The following is a 21,936-nucleotide window of genomic DNA, read 5'->3' as shown; positions in this document are numbered from 1 at the left end:
AGCCCAGCATTTGCATGCATGCCCCACTTCCAGTCCAGCTTCCAATACACTACACTTGGTGCCGGTTCTCGCGTCGCAGCCTGCATCCATCGGACACTTGACACAAAGTACAACACAAGAGATAAGAAAGAAGCTGAACGCCACAGCACAGCTGGTATCTCAATATACCATCATGCCAATCCAATCACCTCCTCCTGATCAATCAATGAGGTACTCTAATCTCAATATACCATCATGCCAATCCAATCACCTCCTCCTGATCAATCAATGAGGTACTCTAATAAAAAAGAAGTGCAGCATCATCATGCACCAACATTTACCAGTGAACGATCAACCAAAAATATGACACTGAATCTGCTTTATACAATGATATATACTGCATTATTTTTGCTTGCTTTACATGGTCATTCACTGGCTTTGGAGACGTATACAAGTCTAGCTGCTAAAATCCCTTTGTATTTTTTCTTTTTTTTTTGGGGAGGGGGGGGGGGGGTTATCAACAACTCAACATCAACAATGGTTTCGAAACCAAGTTATTGGCCTCTGGTCTTCACGTTAGCAAATCAAAGTAAACGTCAAACCCCTGTGCCGATGCGCTCCTTTTCAGCTTGTCCAGTGCTTTGTTCTGCACCTGCCGGATCCTCTCCTTCGACAGCCCGTACATGTCGCCGATCACATGAAGTGTCTTGGGCTCCCCGTCGTGGATTCCGAACCGGTGCTCGATGATCTCCTTCTCCCTGGGGTTCAGGATCCCCAGGAAGTTCTGGACCTGCTGCCTCATCATCAGCCTGTCCACGCTCAGCTCTGGGGGCTCAACGTTGGGGTCCTCTGTGATCTCCTGCAGCAGTGCCGTTCAATTTTTCAGTACTTAACATTCTCAGGTAAAATCCCGAAAGAATGAATGCTACAGTATGTACCTGGTATGTGACACCGTCATCTGACCAAACCCGGTCTTGCATCGACCGTGGTTTTCTGGTCTTTGCTCTCAGTCTTGCCAGCTTCTCAATTGTGATGCCAGCACGCCTTGCCACGTTCTCATTTGTGGGCTGCTCCCCTTCCATTATGCACTCCAACCTTGCTTTCCCGACTTTCCTCAAAAGCGCAAACACACTCTCCTGCAAGGAATAATAGGAAAAACAAACTCTCAGCAGATATACAGAGCTTGCTTGAGAAACAAAAATTGCACCATCAGAAATCTATCTGCTCATATATACCGGCAATCGGATTAGCCTTGAATTCTTGAAAATGGACTTTTTAATTGATTGCCGTATCCACCAATATGCGTAGGTCGGGAATCTACACCCCTTGCTTGGATTGAATTTCTCAAAGGTCTTCATCAACCCACAGCATCCGTCCTGGTGCATTACAGGCGACAAACAGTAGTTTACAACAAGAAACATGCATGCATGATGCCACAGCCTCTAGTTAGAGGAGTGAGTTCTAATAACGTAAAAGAGCCAAACCTGAACTAGGTCCTGAATGTCAAGACCATATCCCTCGTATTTCCTAGCTACATGTATCACAAGACGGAAGTTGGAGCGAGCCATCTTCTCTCGGCATCTTCTTCCAATACGAATAGAGGACTGCAACTCCCTGCAGCTCATTCCTACAGCTTCAGCCCACTCTGCAACTGTCGGCTCACGGCCGCATTGAACTTCTAATTTGCGCTGAGCCTCCTCTAGTTTCATAAGATTCTATAAAAGTTATCGTACTTTCGAATTAGTAACCTCGAAGTGCAACTGAGCATTAATCATCTATTATATATGCCGGGCAGAAAAGGTGTGTCCGGGCATTAAAGACGGAAAATTTAGACATGCCTGTATTTGACTGAACATTTGCTTCTCCTCTTTTGCTGTCAAGAATTCTGTCGTCTCGCGATCCCGTAGAAACAACTTAAAAGGCTCATCTGGGTCAAGAACTCTGCCAAACTTCTTTGGCTTCTCTTTCTTCTTTGAGTTGACAACGCTGCACAGAGCGTCATTACTTGATGCTCTGGGGACCTTACGTTTCTTTGATCTCCTCTCAAGTAACCTTTTGGACCTAACGAACACTTGACAATTGCCCAGCAGTTCCTCATATGAGTGGCCTGGGTCCACACTGGTTATGGTTAAGTGTTAGAATGAAGAGCATGTCATGCTTGCTGCATTCCTACGCTGATCATACCACATTAAACCGTTTGAAGCACAAAGAAACAAACCGGTGAAGCTGTGGTACATCCAACTGGGTGGGTGAAGTGCCCGATTCTTCTTCCGGCGACATCACCTCCTCTGTCGGTGTCATTGAAGGTGCGCCAAGATCCAAACTCCCAACAGGTTCCGTAGTTGATGCTGAAGAGCTCTGTGAAGTAGAATCACCCTCTTCACTGCCAATAGATTTAGGTCAGAACAGCCATAAAAGTGATTCGCATGACATTGGTCATAAAAAAAGGAGGAAGGGTGGTAAGTACAAGATAAGTTTGAAGAAGAAATAACCGCTTAAAAAAAATCGCCGCTTCAAAAAAAAGTTGAAGAATAAATAGAAACCACCGTACATAAATGCTGGCTGGTAAAGCACTCGGCTTGTTGCATCTCTTAAGTAGCTCTCAAAATCACTATCTTCTGTATCTTGACTAATGAGCTTCTTTCCATTGACATGCTGGTCCAGAGCCTGGGAGAACACATCAGAAAATTTAAAAATCAGCACTGAGCACTAAGATATAAAAGAAATTGATCCAAATTGGCAAAGACAGGTTTTATTAGCTATCATGAAGTGGTGACGATATGAAGTAGTAATCAAGCAAGTTTGCGTGACACACCATGTCGAGCAGCAGCTCAAGCAAAGCCTTTTCTCCCCTCAAGGTTGATGTATCCTTGGAACCATGAAGCTGCTCTTCTGCTACAAGCGATGGTGAGTAGTGGCACGCAGTCGATGCTCTGCCGGTGTTGTCATGTATCATGGGAACTGCCAAATCAAACCGGATGAACCCAGGCCAACAGGATTTCCATTGATGACATTATCAGAAAGCAATATAAAAGAAAAGAAGGCTAAGAATACCGAGTACAGACCTGAGGTTCGTGATGGGGACGGGGAGGAAGGGATAGAAGTATTGCCCCTGAAGTTTGGAGATGAGCTAGCAAAGAGGGGCGACGAGAGGAGGCTCCGGCCGGAATTCATGGAGGGAGCGAAGAAAGTTGGAGGAGGAGAGTAACAAGAAGCACCTCACCGTCGCGCCTTCGCAGGACAGCAATACAGAGAGGTTGTTTGGTTCAGTGCCCTTTGCCTCCTATCCGCTTTCAAGGGCGTCCTTGGTTTGACGCGAGGAGGGAAGAGAGGAGAGGAGATCATCGATCAGCAGCGTGATTGATTTTTTTTTCTTTTTTACCAGCGGCAGCTGGTGGCAGCTTGCGCATTGCGATTGAGAAGAAGATGTGTGCAGGTCAGGCGATCGAGTGAGGGAGGATAAGGCGCGCAAGGAGCACCATGAATTTGCTGCCAGGTGGGACCCACCGGCTGCCACGCAGTCATCCATCCCCATATGTCATGTAAGCCATGCCACTGCTACAACATGACAAAATACAAGGAAGAAGGGTCAGGACATGCAGCAGTGGTCTACTGAAGTATAAACTTTTTGCACCAAGAGGCAAGTAAGACTTTCACAGAACCAACCAGTACAACGAAAGAAAATGCATAAACAAGTTACGTACCTGGGCTGAATTGAACCGGCAAGTCGGCGGCTTCGAGCGCCGGCGCGTGGTAAGCAATCAAATCCCTCAACGGTGGTGGCGTGCGTAACTGCTGCAGCATGGTGCGGCAGTGCCGGCGAGCCAGTCCTTCCAAGTCCGGCGAGCGGATCCGGCTGGCAACCAAATGCTTGCTACCGGTAGTGGTAGCCATCGACATCGATGGGGAAGAGGGAAGCCATGGCATGGCTCCTCTCTTGCCCAGGTGACCATGTCTTTTGCTTGCTTAAAGAGTACAAACAAAGACCAGCATCCCCAACAATTGATGATCGACCACAAAAGGCACCTTTCCACACTTCAGCAATTACAGTGAACCAAACCGATTAAATTTATTATTCTTATTTGCCCACTCCGCCAGCTTAGCGAAACAATTCAAGATGGTAAATGAGTTTATCAGCTTTGGCAACAGATCAAGACACACAGATTCCAGTTCCCTCTCTCCCCCCTTGCTCAAATGATTTGCACGCCCACACCCCCTAGCCTAGTAAAATTTATTCTGGCATTACATGGCAAATGAACCCTCAGGTGCCCCAGCAGCTGCGGGAGCCTTCTTCTTCGGCTTCTCCACGACAATAGCCTGGGTGGTCAGCACCATTCCAGCAACGGACGCGGCATTCTGCAGGGCGCATCTCGTTACCTTGGCAGGGTCAATCACACCAGCCTCTACCAAGTTCTCATGCTTGTCAGCCATGGCGTTGTAACCATACTCCCATTCGCTCTCCTTGATTTTATCTACAATCACCTCACCTTCAACCCCAGCATTGTGCGCAATCAGTGCTGCAGGTGCTACAAGGGCCTGAAAAATCACCAGTGATATATATCAAAATCAACGAACAAAAGAAAAGAAAAAACAAACTTCAGATATCAGCTAAGTAGAACAGTACCTTCTGAATGATATCAGCACCAAGGCGCTCTTCAGGATCATCCAACTTCTCCTTGATAGCCGGTATAAATGTTGATAGATGAACATAGGCTGCACCCCCTCCAGGTACAATACCTTCCTCGATGGCTGCAAAAGTTGCATTCTTTGCATCCTCTATGCGGAGCTTGCGGTCCTCAAGCTCCGCCTCAGTTGAGGCGCCAACCTTTATCACAGCAACTCCACCAGAAAGCTTTGCGATTCTCTCCGCAAGCTTCTCAGAGTCATATGTCGAGTCCGTCTGAGAAAGCTCTCTCTTCAGCTGTGCAATTCTGGCCTGGATATCATCTTTGCTTGCAGCATCTGCTATAATTGTCGTCGACGAGCTGGAGATCGTCACTTTGCGAGCTATGCCCAGCTGCTCCACTGTTGTCTTCTCAACTAGTAAGCCAAGATCTTTGGATTGATATTCAGCACCTGAACAAAAGACAAACAGGCAGCAACACTGAGCCAGCAATTGGATTTAACTTCCAGGTTCAAGTTAGAAAATCTAAGTATGTGCTATTTTACTAGTTCCAATCAGTTTGATTTGCACCCAAAAAGATTGAAATTTAATCATCGGCCAGCTAGAGAGATCAGAATATATTAGACTTGACCATATTCTGGTACAAAAGGAAGGTGTATATAAATTGAATCAGATAATAATAAGCAGCAACGTAAAGCAGCCCTTATCTCATGACTCAATCTAGACTAGATGAGCACAAATATGTAAAGATAAACAATGTAACAAAGGCAGTAGCATGAGTAATCAACACACAGCACACCAATTTTGGATAACAAAGATAAACATCATGTGAAAACCCCAATCATGAACAAGTTCGCTTAGAACAAAGTAGTAAACAGTATTACCGGTAACAATAGCAATGTCTTGAAGAAGAGCTTTACGCCTCTCACCGAAACCAGGAGCTTTGATTGCAGCCACATTTAGGATTCCTCTAAGCTTGTTGACAACTAAAGTTGCCAAAGCCTCACCACTTACATCCTCTGCAATTATTAGAAGTGGTGCTCTTAGCTGTGTAGTTTGCTCCAACAAAGGAAGGATTTCTTTTATCGATGATATCTTCTGGTCAGTGACGAGAATTCGAGCATTTTCAAACTCCACAGTTGATTTCTCAGGGTTGGTGACAAACTGAGGGGAGATATATCCTCTGTCAAGCTGCACATATGGGAGAAGCCAGGAAGTAATTCAGCACCAAGAATGACAGGTGTGCATACTACACCAAAAACAGAAAATGGCATCAGCAGAGGAGCAATTAGGCTAGGCTTATCACCTCCATCCCTTCTTCAACTTCAACTGTGGTCTCAAATGATGACGACGACTCAATTGAGAGCACACCATCAGGACCAACCTTGTCAATAGCTTCGGCGATCATGGTCCCAACGAATTCATCATTTCCAGCTGATATAGCAGCAACAGCTGAAACAGGAAAAAGCAGAAATATTTTGTGAAACATGTCATTTGCAGAGATATCAGACCCATTAGTAACAGAAGAGTCAAAGATGCAAGGTCAGACCTTTAATATCTCCGCCACCCTTCACAGGCCTGGACTTCTTCTCAAGTTCCTCCACCAATTTTTGAACAGTCTTATCAATGCCCTTCTTAATAGAGACCGGGTTTGCCCCTGAAGTAACACTCAACATACCCAATTTTATGATCTCCCTGGCGAGAACGGACGCAGTTGTGGTCCCATCACCAGCCGAGTCATTTGTCTTGCTAGCAACCTTTGATTTGGCAGATAAGTGCCAATGAATCATGTGGTGAATGAGTTAGTCACATGCAGGAAATGTACACCATCTCATTTATTCATGATAAGAAACAGGGTAAAGCAAACGCAGGTTGAGAGAATGATGCTTACTTCACGAATCAATGAGGCACCAGCATTCTCCATGGGATCAGCGAGCTCAATAGCACGAGCAATGGTAACTCCGTCATTGACCACTTTGGGGGTTCCAAACTCATCCAAGACAACATTCCTTCCTGCAAATGCAAGTACAAAGTTGGAAACCCCACTTTTCCTTTATTTTTTTAAGCATCTAAAAGCCTTTTCCATTTGCAGCTAAACTAGTAGTAGTAGTAGCAGCAGCAGCAGCAGCAGCAGCAGCAGCAGTAGCAGATTTGTAAAGGGGGCCTGTGGCTTAATTTGGCTGCAGCAACACTTGGCAATCGCCCAGCTAGCCTAGCAGCATGTTTGTATAGCGCTAGATCAGACATTTACCCATGCATGAAACTGAAATTGATGCCGTGGGTTACAAATAACTACTGTAAGAAGTAATCCCTTGCGGTACACAAATCAAATCGTGGAATATCCATCTACCTAAAAGTACAGAAAGAGCAGCAGGAGAGACCTCTGGGTCCGAGGGTGACGCCGACTGCGGCGGCGAGCTTCTCGACGCCGGCCTGGAGGGAGGCTCTGGAGCCCTGGTCGAAGGCGATCTCCTTGGCGGACGCGCGCACCAGGGCCTGGGGGCGACGGCGGTTGGCTCCGGGCAGCCGGGCCGCCGAGGCCCGCCTGGTCCTGGCGGCCCTGTGGAGAGCGGATGAGCCGAGGAGGAGGGCGGAATCGGTGGTGGGGATGGTGGCCATGGCTGCCTCTGCCGGGACTGCGCTGGGGTCTAGCTAGGGTTTTGGGGACGGCGGCGGCTGTAGGAGGGGTAGGTTAGCCTTGGCGTTGGCGTTGGCCTCCAAAAGAAGGAAAGAAAGAGAAGGCGGGCGAGGGTTCTGGAGAGCAGAGGGAGGGCGGCTTTTCCTGCCTTGGTTCTAGAACGTTCCTTCCGGCCTCAGCAGCAGTCAGTGCGTTTGCATTCGCAAACATTTTTCCAATAAAAAATTAATATTCATTTAAATAATACTTTCCCGTTTTTATTTACACGTCATTAGATTCGTTCTAAATAAAATTTAGCCAAATTTGACCAAGTATATAGAAAATTATAGCAACAACTATACTACCAGTAGCATATGCAACATCAACATATATTTCATGGTGGATTCAACGAAATAAATTTAGTATTGTAAATATTATTAATTTTTCTATAAATTTGCAAGTTTAACTTAGAACAAACCTAATAAACATGTATGTAAATAAAAGTAGAGAAAATATACTGTACGTCAATAATGATGGAAGAAAACTTGGCATCATCGTAAACCAGATCAATGAAAACTGCGCTAACTTATTTCTCCAATTCCTGATCCACACGCTGGCAATCAATCAAAGCTCTGCTTCCTCTCGAGCTATCATCAACTCAACGGACGTGTTGGTTTTTTACCCTTTTCTATTTCCAGGCACTGTGTTTCCAACCAAGTCAAGTACTCGGTAGTAATTACAGTCTGAGCTGTCCTGTCCAAAGAACAAAAGAATGATCCTAATAAAGGCCCAGCCACAAATCAGAAAATGAATGACCTCTCTGTCTAATCACCTCCCTTCCATGCTAATCACCTCTCCGTCTTCTGTACAGATACTGCTGCTAGTATCTACGTACATTACATGCCCCTATCCTATCGGAGCCCACCCGTTCCATCGCTGTCAGTCAAGTCACATGGCCTGACAAAATCCGTGATGAGATGCCACCGGATGAATCATTCAGTGGTTAGCTGCTCTAATCTTCTTCCTGACCTGGAACTGCTACCGCTAGAAGGGCCACCAACTCTTCTTTTTGTTCTCCAAAACAGGTAACTCTGCACCAACAGGTGATAACGAAATCAAGACCACGCCCAATAAATTAGTATACCAAAACAATAAAAACTGATACCTCCTTCCGGATATATCGAGTTGTAGTGCACCTCAGCCCAAAAGCTCAAGCATATAACTGCACAATTCGTAAATTCGTAAATACAGCAGGCTATTTTATTTATTTAGAGTCTTAATTGCGTAGCATAGCATGTATCTTTCATTTACCAAGGAACAGCTAGCTACCTCTTCTTGATTTCTCAACAACAGGAAGGATTTCAATGTAGCATGTATCTTTGAATGATGTCAGGATGAAAACCTTCACACCATACTGCAAGAGGCAACGCGCACACATAAGGCACCTGGGCTCATCTAAAAAATAGATATCCTGTCCTATTGGAAGAAAAGAAAAACAATGCTCCTAGTTTTTAACCATAGCCATGCAATGCAATTTCTGACAGTGTCCAACCAATCAGCTTGAAGACCGGAGCAGAAACAGCGTGCTAACAGAAGAAGCCAAACTGACTGTACAGAATACTAGAGATCGCATACAAGACTGGACGCAATGTTGGTCATAAAGCTCGACCAAGTACAGAAGCAGCAACTGTGAGATCATCGTTACTTTTATCATATTGCCAATGGTGCATGTATCGAAAATATAAGTTTTTCGGATGTGCTTCTGCTGCAGCTACATCCATTAGCCACGCACCCCATTGCTAAAATCAGATGAGTTACTTGGTGTATTTACAGCATATACAGGCTCAGACATTCACTAATACAATAGCAACGGTTCAAGATACATAAAGATTACCGAGTCTGCAGCAGCCTGCAACGTAACGTGGTCACCCCACTCTCCACTCCTGGTTGGATTGTTCGGACATAACAAAAATGAGGATGTGTATTTACAATACAAACTAAACATTTGCTTATAAAGAGAGAGCAGAGCAAATACTCACTTTGGCATCTTTTTCAGATATTCCTTGTAATCCATAGGGACATATCCCGCATAAAACTCAGGATGTGATTCAAGCTGCCAAGCAAGTTGAAGAGGCTCAGAGGTTATACATTATGATTAATGAAGAACGACAGCTAACAAGTGAATGTGAAGAAGTTTGCCCATGAAATCCATGTGCATACTGAAGTTCAGGTATGGCTGAAATGCAACTAGTCACTCCCTTCCACAATACTAACCTGCTTCACCACTTGCTGCCGAACAAATCTGTGATGTTCAGGAGTGCGGTAAAATTGATCTGACAATGCTCGAAACTGTTTAAGAGTCCATACAAAATAAATCAATAGTTCAATACTGCGAGATGCCATCATGCAAAAGGGGGAAAAGGAGGGATTCTGTACACGAACCTGACAATTGCCATCTCCTTTAACCTTGAGCTCAACCAAACCATACAGCACCAACCTTTAAGAAAAAAGAAAAAAAACATACATTTGAGTCAAACGGCAAACTATCAAGGTACTAATGTAGAATAGGTCATTTGTAACTGATAGGTCGTTTGTGAGGTAAAGAGTTAAATCCACATACATGGTTAGCAAAAAGGGAAAAGGAAAAGGAAAATAAATCAAGAGAGAAAAACACAAGCATCAAGGTGTACAGGTAACATTTTTTAAGTTTATCTAGTATGGCTTATTGTCTTGGTGATTACTGACAACACATACACAAAATTGTGGTTTACCTGTCAAGGAGTCTTTGATGATCGGAGATGGCTTCATCAACAGAAGGAATCTCTCCATTTGTCTTAGGAACATGCTGTGACAGCAAAAGGAACAACTCATTGAAATGCATGCAGATATTAGTAGATGTATCATTGCGTACAGACTAGTGCTTACAGGAACAGGAACCATGTCATTCAATCTTTTGCCAACTTCGCCGTCTAGGACAGAGAAGTCATCCATGAGGTCGATCAAGCATGCCTCGCCATGTTGGACATTGTCATCTCCAGGGCTTGAGCATGAACTAAACGGTTCCTCCCTGCTCTCTGCCTGTCGAGAAGCTGGAGATGTCCCTTAAGACGCAGTAGAAATAGTGAACTATGAAGATTTGAATGGAAAGACGCCTGATGCTTTGGATTTACATTTCTGCTGCGCTGATTTTGAGAATGAAGTGCGTACCTGATGCTACATGGATGGTGCGTGGGCGAAACCACTGTTGCGTGAGAACAGCGGAGTGGTTGTCGTGAGCGGAGGATGCTCCAGATGCTTCGGCAAGGGCGATTTGGGACAGTTCCTCCTGCAGGGCTTGCGCGATGATCTCATCATTGTCAACGGCATCGTTGCGGGCGATATGCTCAACCTTGATCTCAGTGGAATTGGAGGTATCCCCGTTGGGATGCTGAGGGGGCCTAGTGTGATGATGGGCAGAGTTGTCGGTAGCAGCACCTCCACCTCCACCTCCACCTGGGAGGAGGAGATGAAGGCCCCATCGGGTGATATCTGGGTCTTGGTCGTACAAAACCATGGATAATGGCTCTCCACCTGGTGATGGTGAACGAATGAGCAATCTCTTGTTCTTCTTCTTGTCGTCTGCAAATAAATGAATCGCGAGACAGCAACATCAGCAGCAGCATCGGAGCAGACCCTGCGATTATTAGCTAGGTTTCCCTCCTTCCTCCAGAACAGTATCGTGTTATTATTACAGAATAAATAGGTAGGGCGTTAATCCGAGATCGAACTGGACAACTTCCCGTCCCCGGTAAATAAGTTGAATGAATGGAATCAGCAGGCAGGAACGGCAGAGAGATGATGGGACGGAACGGAAGGGGAACAAACTAAACTGATACTACTCCGAGGCGAGGGAGAGGAGGGAAACTGATTTGGTTGGTGTCTTACTTGTGCGGTAAGGAAGCGAGTTACAAGTATCGTGGGATGTCGCCTTCGGGATGATGCGATGCCGACCTGACCTGACCTCACCTCACCTCAGGGCGCCGCCGCCGCCGCCGCCGCCGCACCTCCGCCTTAAGGCCGCCGGGTTACTATTACTTAAACTCGAATCCAAGCCAGTGGTGGATGACGTGTAGAGGAGGGAGGAGACGAGGAGGCCGGGGATTGCTTGCGGTGGGAGGGGAGGAGGGGAGGGGAGGAGAGGAGAGGAATCAATCGGAAGGGAAGGGGAATCGAATCGAATAGATAGATCGGTCGATTGGGCTCCCCGCTTCCCTCTCAATTTGGATTCGTAAAAGGGGAAATCCCCTCTCTCTCCCGCCCGTTGGTCTTCCTCCTCGATCGATTGACACGTGGGTCCACACGGCGGCGTTCGTCTCTGACTTTTCTTCCCCTCCGTTGCGTTATCTCCAACAATGACACGTAAAATACAAGGTGCATTCCAGTTTGCATAACGCTACAGTTAAAATATTCTTCAACAATAAACTCAGAAGAAAACTCTTTCTGCAAATAGATCTTCAGAAGAGAGGATACTAAATCAGATTTAAATTATACCTCTCTTCTCCTGGCATACAAAATGAATCTCATGTACAGTTACTCTCTTGAATACACCGTCGAAGACCCATTTCGGGTTTTGATGCCCTTATGGTCGCCCGTTGGAGACAGTCTTAACACAGAAGACGCACAGTATGATAGAGACGAAACCATCCAAGATTTTATTATATTCATCGTGAAAGTGGAGCATACCTTGTCCATGGTGGTGGCGGTGTATCTTGCTAGGGTTCCGATTATAATCGGCTTATTGGTGAAAATAAGTGAGAATTCTACCAAACGTCCTGCTTATTTTCGCTTCTGCGGTAATCCGTTTTAGATTTGAACTATGAGAAGCGAGAAAATCTTCTCTTAGCTTATAATCTAAGCGTGGCTGATGAATGCTATGATAAGAAATTTAAAAATTAAATAACTATTTGCTGACTGACTGGATCATCATTTGCTTACTTGCCCAATAAATCCAGTGTACATATCTGCATATAAATGGAATTGGTTCCCAAGAGCTGGTCAAAAGTTATATCAGCCTGTTCTCAATCTTGATAAAATCTTAAATTTACTGCTTTAAATATTGTTTTCAGTATAAAATTATTGCTCTAAATTCTAAAATTACTTCTTCAATGGCATCATAGGTATTACTTCTTTCTGTCTTAAAATTATTACTTCTTGGAACAAAAATAATGCCAGGCTATGATAAATATAAATGCACTAACTTTGAATATTACTTCTTTAATTTTGAAGGTCCAACTCACAAACTATACTTCTCAGAATAACTATAAAAATGCCACGTGGAGCCCCACAAGTCTTGTGGGTTGATACGCTAATTGATGAATTGGCAAGCATGTTATAGTTGCCAATGGTGTTCACAGCATGTCTGTTTATCCACCTGTTCCAATCAGATTTGTAGAGCACCACTGAGGTGATTGAGAAAAGAAACTGAAGTTGTCGGTTTTGCTCTTGACATTTCAGTCTATTCTTCTGAAATTGTTCAAGGTAACTTAAAAGATACGTCAGATTATTACAGCAGCTCAATATTTTACCTAATGGGAAGTGAAGATTGTAGCAACCACTTATCTCGACGGGTGAGCCATTTTTTCTGAATTTTATTTTACTCTATTTCACATGGGCTTCAAGTCTTTTTATTTTATTTTTTTTAAAATGTTTCTTGACCGGACCATACTTAGTTTAACGGGCATTTGGTTGCAAGCTTTTGAGCATCATGCTGGAGGCTGAAATCATCCGTTCATCATGGAGCTTTACAGTTGATAGTGTTTTTCGAAAAGGAATTAGTGTTGAAGTCAAAACGACTGATCATATAAGTCATTTAATCTCAACGTCTTGCTCTTGAATCTATGTGCAGATTACATCCACTTGCTCTTGAATCTATGTGCAGATTACATCCACCCTAATAGCTTTTATGTTTTCATGTTTGTTCAATATTGTAGCTTTTATGTTTTCATGTTTGTTCAATACTGTAGCTCGCTAATTTGTTCACCATGTTTTTGTTAAAATTCTTAGCATAAGTAGAGTTTACTTGCCATGGCAACGTGTGTAGTCACTGATATAGAGATGGAGAGTCAGTAGGGGATGGAAGGCCCCGGGAGAAAGGAGGGAGGGAGGGTCCGCTGGTCTCTGCCATAGTGCTTTGTGGATTTTCACAAGAGCTATCCATTTCTTTTTCGAGTCTTGGCAATTTTCCGATGATATTGGATTTGTAACTGTGTCGGAGAAAATCTCCAGCCGGGTGGCGGAATGCATCCGCCTAATCCTAGTCTAGGATGAGTTTGGAGGAAGTCAAGGAACGCTAGATCAAGAGGTGAATGAACACGGGAAGCACACAAGGGTTTAGAGTGGTTCAGGCTGCCGGAGCGTAAAACACTACGTCCACTGTATGTTGTATTGTTTGTGAAACTTAAAGCTTCCGAGAGCTTGTGAGCTTGGGAGTCTCTGAATCCTTCAGCCCTTGTGTTCTAACAAGCGCGCTTTCACTTTTATAGGCTCAAGGGGAGCGCGTACACTGAGCGGGGGCCTGACAGGTGGACCTGACTGCATATTAAATAACGTACACATTGGAGCCTTTATGCTACAGATTCGGAAATCTTCCTCTCCGGCTCCTTCCTGTAGTCCTCGATCGGGAAGTTGATGTGCATATCTTCTACCAGGGTATGGTCATGTAACGTTTCACCGGCACAGTGCCTGCTGTCAGTGACATGCACAGTGGAAGTCGTGCTGTCACTGTTGGGTCAATTCCCGCTGACGGGCGAAGGGGCCGTGTTGACCTGCCGTGCTGTAACTTCCGCGCACACTATAGCAGCACACGCGCTGCCCTCCTGCAGTAGATCATAATTACTTTTTGCTCACGCGCGCGGCGCTGTGATGTAACTACACGCCGCCCGCCTTCGTACGCGTTGTGGTGATGTGACGCGCCGCCTCGGTAACCGGTGGGCTTACCGTGGTGTTAGCATACCTACCCGATATGTCAGTGGACAGCCCACGCTCTGACCCAGGCACGCGCACCCCACCTACCGGCATTTAATGCGGTAGTTGGGCTGGGTCCCCCAGAAGGCTGGCTGCCACCGGACACGTGGCAGAGCTGGCTTTGCAGCTGGTTCCTCAGGGGTACGTGGCGACACCGGACCTCCTCCTCGGAGGGTAGGGAGGTCCGGACCCCCGAAGCCGACCTAGGTGCATAGGCCCCCAGAGGGTTCGGCTTCTACACGTGGTGGCACCGGACCACCCCACAGGGGTTCAGCCCCATGGTGGCCGTTCCTGAGCACCTTGTCCATGTGGGCACATGGAGGCGCCGGACCAGTTAGAGCACGGGGCGAGGTCCGGAGACTGCGACCCCAGCTGTCAGGCCCGGGCCGTACGCCCTATCATCCAAAGGCATAGGGCGAGGCTTCGGATCCCCTCGCACCCTTCGGGCTGGACACCCTAGCAGGAGGTACCCCTATCCGTATGTACCGACAGAGGCCCCCGGGCCCACCTCGGGTGAGAAACGAACCCGTAGGTGGGGCTATAACCCAATATTGCGCCAGGTGGACAGCTTACGCCCATAGTGAAGGGGCCAGAAGGACCTTTCCCCTCCGACGAGATCCCCGAGGGGTTGCCCTCTGTCCGCATTCTGCGCGCCTGACGGTTCAGCTTCTTGTCTTATTCGCGCCCGTCCCGCAGCACCGGCGGTTCGGATTCCACCTTTTTCCCCTCACCGCCAGCGACCATGCCTTTGACCGCGCGGGCCCGGACCCACCGATCATAGAAGGTGAGAGGTGAGGGCCTAGTGCGAGCGACTCTTCGGCTTCTCCTCGATCGCCGTGGAGTTCAAAGGGGGAGCAGCTTTACTTAAAGGGATGCGCCGTAGGGATCGGCTATCTTTTCGTACTTGCTTTCTCTAGACGCCGCAGCGCCCCTTCGTCTCCACTCGCACATTTGCGATCTACTTTTTGCGCCCGGCGTATCATCTTCCTCCTGCATCCTTGCAATCCTCCCCTCGCGCCCGCAACAACCGCCGCCATGTCTTCTCTTCGTCAACCCTGCCACTTTCAGCGCCAGGATCAGCTCGATGCGGTGCGCCGCCTCTTGGGGTGGACTGTTAGACCTAGGGCTACGGGACTGGGTACATAACGTAGTTTAAAGGGGTTTAAGAGATTAAGTCCATCCTATCTCTTATTCATCTTATTTATCTCTTATTTATTCTGTTTAAATAGGAGATAAGGCTAACCGATACAGGAAGAATCTAATCGAGACATGTTCTGGTACGATTCCTTAGCTGGTATTGGTTAGTATCTTTGTAACCCTGGCCTCTCGGATATATAAGGGAGGACAGGGACCCCTCTCAAAACACGATCTCTAGATCATTCTACACCAAAGGTAATACAAACCACCATACAGGACGTAGAGTATTACGCATCTTGCGGCCCGAACCTGTCTAAGTTTTGTATTCCTTGCACCTTCGAGTTCCTGATCTCGGCGTCCCCTCACCCAAAACCTACCACCTTGGGTATATCCCTCGGTGGGCAGCCGGTTAAACACCGACAGCTGGCGCGCCAGGTAGGGGCACGCGTCGAAGATCCATCGGCGAGCTCAATGGCGTCTTTCAAATTCACCAGGTCAGTTCCCTCTCAGGGTACGACATTCGTGTTTGGCTCGTGGGTCTGCATCGCAGATGGTGTGGGCAATTTTCGGCGATTCCTCGTCGACATGAAGCCAAAGACTTCCGCCGCGGATCTCCGCAGCGATCTCGACAAGTTCGTCGACGATCTCGACAACTTGTCAACCTGTGCTTCTGCAATAAGGATGGAGATGGAGTCTGCTCCAGGCTCGACTTCTTGCAGCGTTGCAGCAACTCCCCTGGGTTGGACTCGTTCCAATCTAGGGATCCGCATAGCCGATCCCAATTCGGTTCATGCAAACCTGCCACTGATCTCCAGGAGGCCAACGCCTCTGGGTCCCTCTCCCTGTTCGAGAAGGACCTGGACTTTTTGCTCCAGGATGGAAAGCCTGAAGCCACCGCGTGTCGGGGGGCTTCGGGTTGTTTTGGCGCCAGTGATCTGGTGATCACCTCCATGCCGGAGGGGCGCATTGTGCATTGGAGGGGCATGGCGCTCTCCGATCTACTCGAGGCAGAGGGTCGACTTGTGGCTCACCTCGAGCCTGTGCCCTTTCAAGAGGGCAGGCCATTGGCTACCGCGGCGGAGGGGTCGACTGAACTAGTCAACGCGAGCTCTCACGAGCTTTCCTCTCGCTAGGTGCTAATGGCGGAAGAAGGTGAGGACGATGGGGATCTTCCCATCATCAACTTTGAAGCGGTCTTCGAAGATGAGATCACAGCCAACGCTGGCGACGAGAGCGACGCCGATCGTGAGGCGCGGAGGGCCAGGAACAGGGCCTGCACAATCCGGCGGAGGAGGGCCAACGAGCGTAGGCGATCTATGCATCGCGAGCTTGACCCTGAGTTCGCCGCCGTAAGCGAACGGGGTTTCAGGACTCCGGTGGCCAACATCGCCTGGGTGACAGCCATCCTCGAGCGCAGCCACGATCCGGACGTGTGCCAAGCACTCCTTTACGCGCAGAGGGCCTGGATCCAGTTGGATCAACAAAATCCAGTTTCCACCATCAGGGAGGAGCGCATGGGTGAGAGTCGGAGCCAGGCTTACAGCCGAACGGCTGACGGTCGCCCTCGACTTCAGCCTAGCCACAACAACAACAACGCTCGCGGGAGTCAGGCCCCCGGCGGGAGGCAACAACCACCTTCGGGGGGTAACCCGCGACAGGCCACTCATCGGCCTCCTACAGAAGACTTGCGCCAGCACATTAATGAAGGCCACGATGCGCGGACGGTGATCTCCTCCAGGCGTAAGGTACGTGAAGAAGTCGAAACTGAAGGGACTGATGGCAGTGATCGTTTTCCTACTTTCTCTGCGCGATTCAGCAGCTATAAGTACCCTGAGGGCTTCAAGCCGATCGGCATCACTAAGTACGACGGCAAGCAGGCCCCTCAGCAGTGGCTCCGTTGTTACTCCACGGCTATTGAGGTCGCAGGAGGCTCGAACATCACCAAGGTCGTCTACTTTCTGATGGCTTTGGACCCCGCACCGCTCACCTGGCTGGAGAGCCTCAGCAGCAACTCCATCGACTCCTGGGAGCGCCTCAAGAAGGTCTTCATCGACAACTTCTAGGGAGCGATCGCTCGTGCAGGTACTCATCACGATCTTGCCCAGTGTAAGCAGGAACGTAACGAGCTCCTGCGGTCCTACACACGCCGCTTCTTCGACGTCCGCGCCACCATCGCGAACATCTCGGAGGACGACATCATCGACTGCTTCTACAACGGCATCACCGACCCAGGGCGGAACAGACCAAAGACCGTTGCGGGCCTTCGTGATATGATGCACGATTGGTCCGAACAGGAGGAGAAGATGCGGCAGCGGTTCCCGCGGCGTCAAGATAGCAATCTGAGGCGCCCAAACGATAACTGCAACGACAAAGGCCAGCGGGATTTTTCGGGTCCGCCCCGAAAACGAAAGCCAGATGATATCATCGCGGCTATCGATCGTCCTTTGCGGGGCAAGAAGTCGACAATGCAAGAGGAGTTCGAGAAGCTCCAGCAGAAAAAGTGCCCATGGCACCCAGGTGCCAACCACGCCGCCATTGACTGCTACCACCTTCGGAGGACGTTTAGCAACTCCGGTGGTGGTAAGAAGCACAAGAAGCCTGCGGACAAAGAACCCGAGGATGACGACCACAACGACCAAGGGCGCAACTCGAAGTTCCAGGATGCTTTGAAGGTTGTCAACGTCATCTTCGGGGGAGACGAGGATTTTAGTTCCAGTCGGGACCAGAAGCTGCTCCTCCGGGAGATCATGTCCGTCGAGCCGGCGGTACCACGACCGCTTCGTTGGTCGGAGGTCCCCATCTCGTTCTCCCGCGACGACCAATGGATGAGTTTTTCGAAACCCGGAAAGTTCCCCTTGGTCCTTGATCCCGTGGTGGCGGAGGTCAAGCTCACCATGGTCCTCATCGATGGCGAAAGCGGGCTCAACCTCATCTTCGCCAGCACTTTGAGGAAGATGGGCTTGGATTTCAAGGACATGCTAGTTCCTAGCAAGTCCCCTTTTTACGGCATCGTCCCAGGTAACGCGGCACACCCACTTGGTACGGTCGTCCTCCCAGTCACCTTCGGCACGAGGGAGAACTACCGCACTGAGTTTATCAAGTTCGAATTGGCTAACTTTGAATCTTCTTACCATGCAATACTGGGTCGTCCGGCACTCGCCAAGTTTATGGCAGTGCCGCATTACGTCTATCTGCTTCTTAAGATGCCAAGACTCAGTGGAGTACTCACTCTCCGTGGCGACTTGAAGAAGTCGTATGACTGCAATCAGGAGGCAATCCAGTACGCTTCGACTATTCGTGTTCCAGATGCTTCGGGAGAAGTACTCGCGGCCGCGCAGCAGCTCCCTCAGTCCAGGCTGGAGATTCCTTCGAGGAAGGCCAGCAAGTCGAGCATCCAGTCGACTGATGATGTGGCCCTCAAGACGATCCAGCTCCAGGAGGGTGATTCATCTAAGACCGCCGTTATTGGCGCGGGATTAGGTGCGAAATAGGAATTCGCGCTCGTCAGCTTCCTTCGGGCTAACCGAGACATTTTCGTGTGGAAACCAGCGGATATGCCAGGGGTGCCCAGGGAGTTGATCGAGCATAGCCTGAATGTACACCCAAAGGCTGTGCCTAAGAAGCAACGCCTGCGCCGGTTTGCTCACGATAAGCGTGAGGCCATCAAACGGGAGATAGCTAAACTTCTCGCGGCTGGATTCATCAAAGAAGTAATCCATCCAGAGTGGGTAGCTAATACCGTTCTTGTAAAGAAAAAGAACAATGAATGGAGAATGTGTGTTGACTACACCGATCTCAACAAGCACCGCCTAAAGGACCATTTTGGGCTGCCGCGCATTGACCAAGTTGTCGATTCAACGGCTGGTTGTGTCCTTCTTTGTTTTCTTGATTGTTACTCAGGTTGTCATCAGATTGCGCTCAAGGAGGAGGACCAAATCAAGACTGCATTTATCACCCCGTACGGGATATATGCCTACAAAACCATGTCCTTCCGTTTGAAGAACGCAGGAGCGACTTATCAGCGTGCAATCCAGATGTACTTCACGGATCAGCTGCACCGGAATGTTGAAGCCTATGTGGATGACGTGGTCATCAAAGACCAGGGTGTCCAACGACTTGATTGCAGATTTGGAGGAAACATTTAGCAGTCTGCGCAGATTTCGGTGGAAACTCAATCCTACCAAGTGCATTTTTGGAGTACCTTCAGGGAAATTGCTCGGGTTCATTGTTAGCAACCGGGGCATTGAAACCAACCCTATAAAGATCATGGCCATCACTGATATGGGGGCTCCGGCCACAATCAAGGATGTGCAGAAGTTAACAGGATGTATGACGGCCCTGAACAGGTTCATCTCCCGACTCGGGGAGAGAGGACTACCCTTCTTCAAGCTCCTGAAACGCCAAGATAAGTCCAATGCACGGAGGAGGCCGAGCGGGCCCTGCAGGATCTGAAACATCACCTTCAGTCACCTCCGATCCTTACAGCGCCACTGCCGGAGGAGGATATGCTACTTTACATTGCGGCAACAACCCATGTTGTCAGCAGTGCTATTGTGGTCGAGCGAGATGAGGAAGGCCATGCGTTTGGTGTGCAGAGGCCTATCTACTTTGTCAGCGAGGTCCTCTCCGAATCCAAGGTACGGTATCCAGCTTTTCAGAAGCTTTTATATGCAATTTTAATCACATCAAGAAAGCTACGCCATTACTTCGATGAATACAAGATCACTGTGATTACGGATTTCCCGTTGGCGGATATTCTTCATAATCAAGATGCCATGGGACGTATATCAAAGTGGGCAGTGGAACTGGGGGCTTTGTCAATCGACTTCAAGCCACGCACTGCAATCAAGTCACAAGCTCTAGTCGATTTCATGGTTGAATGGACGGAGAATCAAGTCCCAACTCCAGTGGACAAGCCAGAGCATTGGACCATGTACTTCGATGGATCTCTCAAGCTCGATGGCGGCGGCGCCGGAGTTCTGCTTATTTCTCCACGGGGCGAGCAATTGAACTATGTCCTTCAGATCTTGTGGGCGGTATCCAACAATGAAGCCGAGTATGAAGCCTTGCTTCACGGGCTTCGTTTGGCGGTGTCACTAGGGATCAAGCGACTACTTGTGTATGGCGATTCTCTCCTTGTTGTTCAGCAGGTCAACAAAGAGTGGGACTGCAATAAGGAGATGATGGACGCTTATGTTCAAGAAGTGCAAAAGCTGGAAAGCAAATTTTCCAGCTTGGAGGTTCACCATGTGCTACAGGAGCATAATGTTGGCGCGGATATCTTGTCCAAATTGGGGTCAACACGTACTCAGGTTCCGCCGGGAGTTTTCATCCAGGAGCTCAAGCAGCCATCCATCAAGTCTTCTCCGCAGATAATCATCGACGCGGGTCCCCAACAACCCGATCGAGAGGTTATGACGCTGGGGGAGGACTGGCGAGAGGCTCTTATCGACTTCATCCATAATCAAAGGCTACTAGCGGGAGTTCAGGCCAGGAGCGCAGAAGCGGCGCTCGGTAAGGCGTTCTCATGAAGTGCGTCACAACGGAAGATGGCTACGACATACTGCGGGAGATCCACGAAGGTGTCTACGGCAACCACGCAGCTTCAAGAACGCTGGTGGGGAAAGCATACAGGGCCGGTTTCTGGTAGCCCACTGCAGTGACCGACGCGGAGGATCTCGTGTGCAGGTGCCAGAGTTGTCAATTCTTCAGCAAGCAGTCTCATGTTCCAGCCCACAGCCTCATCACTATACCGCCATCCTGGCCCTTTGCTTATTGGAGCCTCGACATGATTGGGCCCTTCACAATGGCGCCAGGCGGTTTCACCCATGTTCTGCTGGCTATCGACAAGTTTACCAAGTGGATTGAGTACAAGCCGATAGCCAAGCTCACACCAGATCGGGTTGTTGACTTCATCTCGGATATCTTGCACCGTTTCGGCTTCCCCAATACCATCATCACAGATTTGGGATCCAATTTCATGGCCAACCAGTTCTGGGAGTTCTGCGAGAATGCATGCATCGAGGTTAAATATGTTTCTGTTGCGCACCCAAGGGCCAACAGACAAGTCGAAAGGGCGAATGGTATGATAATCGATGGCCTCAAGAAAAGACTTTATGACAAAAATAGCAAGAAGGGAGGCAAGTGGATACATGAGCTGCCACATGTCATCTGGGGGCTTCGGACTCAGCTGTCCAAAGCCACAGGACAAACGCCTTTCTTCCTTGTATACGGATCTGAAGCTATTTTGCCGGCCGATATCATGTGGAAATCCCCAAGGGTCAAAATGTACAATGAAGGCGAAGCGGACGAGGTGTGGCAGTTAGAGCTCGATTCTATTGAAGAGGCTCGCTGCACCACTCTTGTTCAGTCAGCCCGATACCTGCAGGGGATCCGGCGATATCATGATCGCAACATGAGGGAGCGGTCATTCAGCATTGGTGATTTGGTCTTGCGTGGCATTCAGGACGAATCCGGCCTACACAAGCTCAACTCAAGGTGGGAGGGCCCGTTCGTCGTCAAGCAGGTTACAAGGCCAGGGTCGTATCGACTATAATGTCCCGAGGGTCAGGATGTC

At 48.5% G+C, this 21,936-nt stretch overlaps 3 protein-coding genes across 5 annotated transcripts; all 3 read right to left on the bottom strand.

Annotated features, from left to right (window-relative positions):
- Positions 1-355: 355 nt before the first annotated feature.
- LOC112876802 (RNA polymerase sigma factor sigF, chloroplastic) lies at positions 356-3,890 on the bottom strand. The gene is made up of 10 exons (XM_025940980.1): positions 3,684-3,890; positions 3,045-3,534; positions 2,795-2,940; positions 2,531-2,646; positions 2,198-2,362; positions 1,818-2,097; positions 1,464-1,694; positions 1,215-1,355; positions 918-1,115; positions 356-838 (listed from the first exon to the last, which is right to left on the bottom strand). Exons 2-10 carry the CDS (start codon positions 3,151-3,153, stop codon positions 551-553), a joined length of 1,674 nt encoding a protein of 557 aa, XP_025796765.1. The 5' UTR covers positions 3,154-3,534; positions 3,684-3,890; the 3' UTR covers positions 356-550.
- Positions 3,891-4,029: 139 nt separating this feature from the next.
- LOC112876801 (ruBisCO large subunit-binding protein subunit alpha-like) lies at positions 4,030-7,361 on the bottom strand. Its single transcript, XM_025940978.1, has 7 exons — positions 6,985-7,361; positions 6,495-6,616; positions 6,153-6,360; positions 5,910-6,055; positions 5,488-5,794; positions 4,604-5,055; positions 4,030-4,515 (listed from the first exon to the last, which is right to left on the bottom strand). The coding sequence occupies exons 1-7, from the start codon at positions 7,220-7,222 to the stop codon at positions 4,222-4,224; spliced, it is 1,767 nt and encodes a 588-aa protein (XP_025796763.1). The 5' UTR covers positions 7,223-7,361; the 3' UTR covers positions 4,030-4,221.
- A 425-nt stretch (positions 7,362-7,786) lies between these two features.
- On the bottom strand, positions 7,787-11,558 carry LOC112876803. Of its 3 annotated transcripts, XM_025940981.1 has the most exons (12): positions 11,145-11,558; positions 10,428-10,838; positions 10,146-10,321; positions 9,992-10,065; positions 9,663-9,717; positions 9,495-9,569; positions 9,260-9,333; positions 9,115-9,163; positions 8,550-8,634; positions 8,386-8,442; positions 8,250-8,311; positions 7,787-8,177 (listed from the first exon to the last, which is right to left on the bottom strand). In XM_025940981.1, exons 2-11 carry the CDS (start codon positions 10,771-10,773, stop codon positions 8,265-8,267), a joined length of 1,038 nt encoding a protein of 345 aa, XP_025796766.1. In that variant the 5' UTR covers positions 10,774-10,838; positions 11,145-11,558; the 3' UTR covers positions 7,787-8,177; positions 8,250-8,264. The 3 variants fall into 3 exon arrangements, 2 of the variants coding, with proteins under 2 accessions (XP_025796766.1, XP_025796767.1); XM_025940982.1 differs by having other exon boundaries at positions 7,787-8,311; positions 10,146-10,309; positions 11,145-11,557; XR_003225372.1 differs by lacking the exon at positions 7,787-8,177 and having other exon boundaries at positions 8,238-8,311; positions 8,532-8,634.
- Positions 11,559-21,936: the final 10,378 nt, after the last annotated feature.

Source organism: Panicum hallii, chromosome 9 (assembly GCF_002211085.1).
Source record: "Panicum hallii strain FIL2 chromosome 9, PHallii_v3.1, whole genome shotgun sequence".
Classification (NCBI taxonomy): domain Eukaryota; kingdom Viridiplantae; phylum Streptophyta; class Magnoliopsida; order Poales; family Poaceae; genus Panicum; species Panicum hallii.
This window is presented reverse-complemented; position numbering and strand designations above follow the sequence as displayed.

Excerpts from the sequence above, each read along its gene's own strand:
- LOC112876803 (XM_025940981.1), bottom strand. The coding sequence starts at position 10,773 with ATGGTTTTGTACGACCAAGACCCAGATATCACCCGATGGGGCCTTCAT. Across the intron at positions 9,570-9,662 it reads AAGGAGATGGCAATTGTCAG|TTTCGAGCATTGTCAGATCA; the intron begins GTTCGTGTACAG and ends ACTCTTAAACAG. Across the intron at positions 8,635-9,114 it reads TGCAGGCTGCTGCAGACTCG|TATGGTGTGAAGGTTTTCAT; the intron begins GTAATCTTTATG and ends TGCCTCTTGCAG.
- LOC112876801 (XM_025940978.1), bottom strand. The coding sequence starts at position 7,222 with ATGGCCACCATCCCCACCACCGATTCCGCCCTCCTCCTCGGCTCATCC. Across the intron at positions 6,361-6,494 it reads GTGCCTCATTGATTCGTGAA|GTTGCTAGCAAGACAAATGA; the intron begins GTAAGCATCATT and ends GCCAAATCAAAG. Across the intron at positions 5,056-5,487 it reads AGACATTGCTATTGTTACCG|GTGCTGAATATCAATCCAAA; the intron begins GTAATACTGTTT and ends TCTTTTGTTCAG.
- LOC112876802 (XM_025940980.1), bottom strand. The coding sequence starts at position 3,153 with ATGAATTCCGGCCGGAGCCTCCTCTCGTCGCCCCTCTTTGCTAGCTCA. Across the intron at positions 2,098-2,197 it reads GATGTACCACAGCTTCACCG|TGTGGACCCAGGCCACTCAT; the intron begins GTTTGTTTCTTT and ends AACCATAACCAG. Across the intron at positions 1,356-1,463 it reads ACATTCAGGACCTAGTTCAG|GACGGATGCTGTGGGTTGAT; the intron begins GTTTGGCTCTTT and ends GTAATGCACCAG.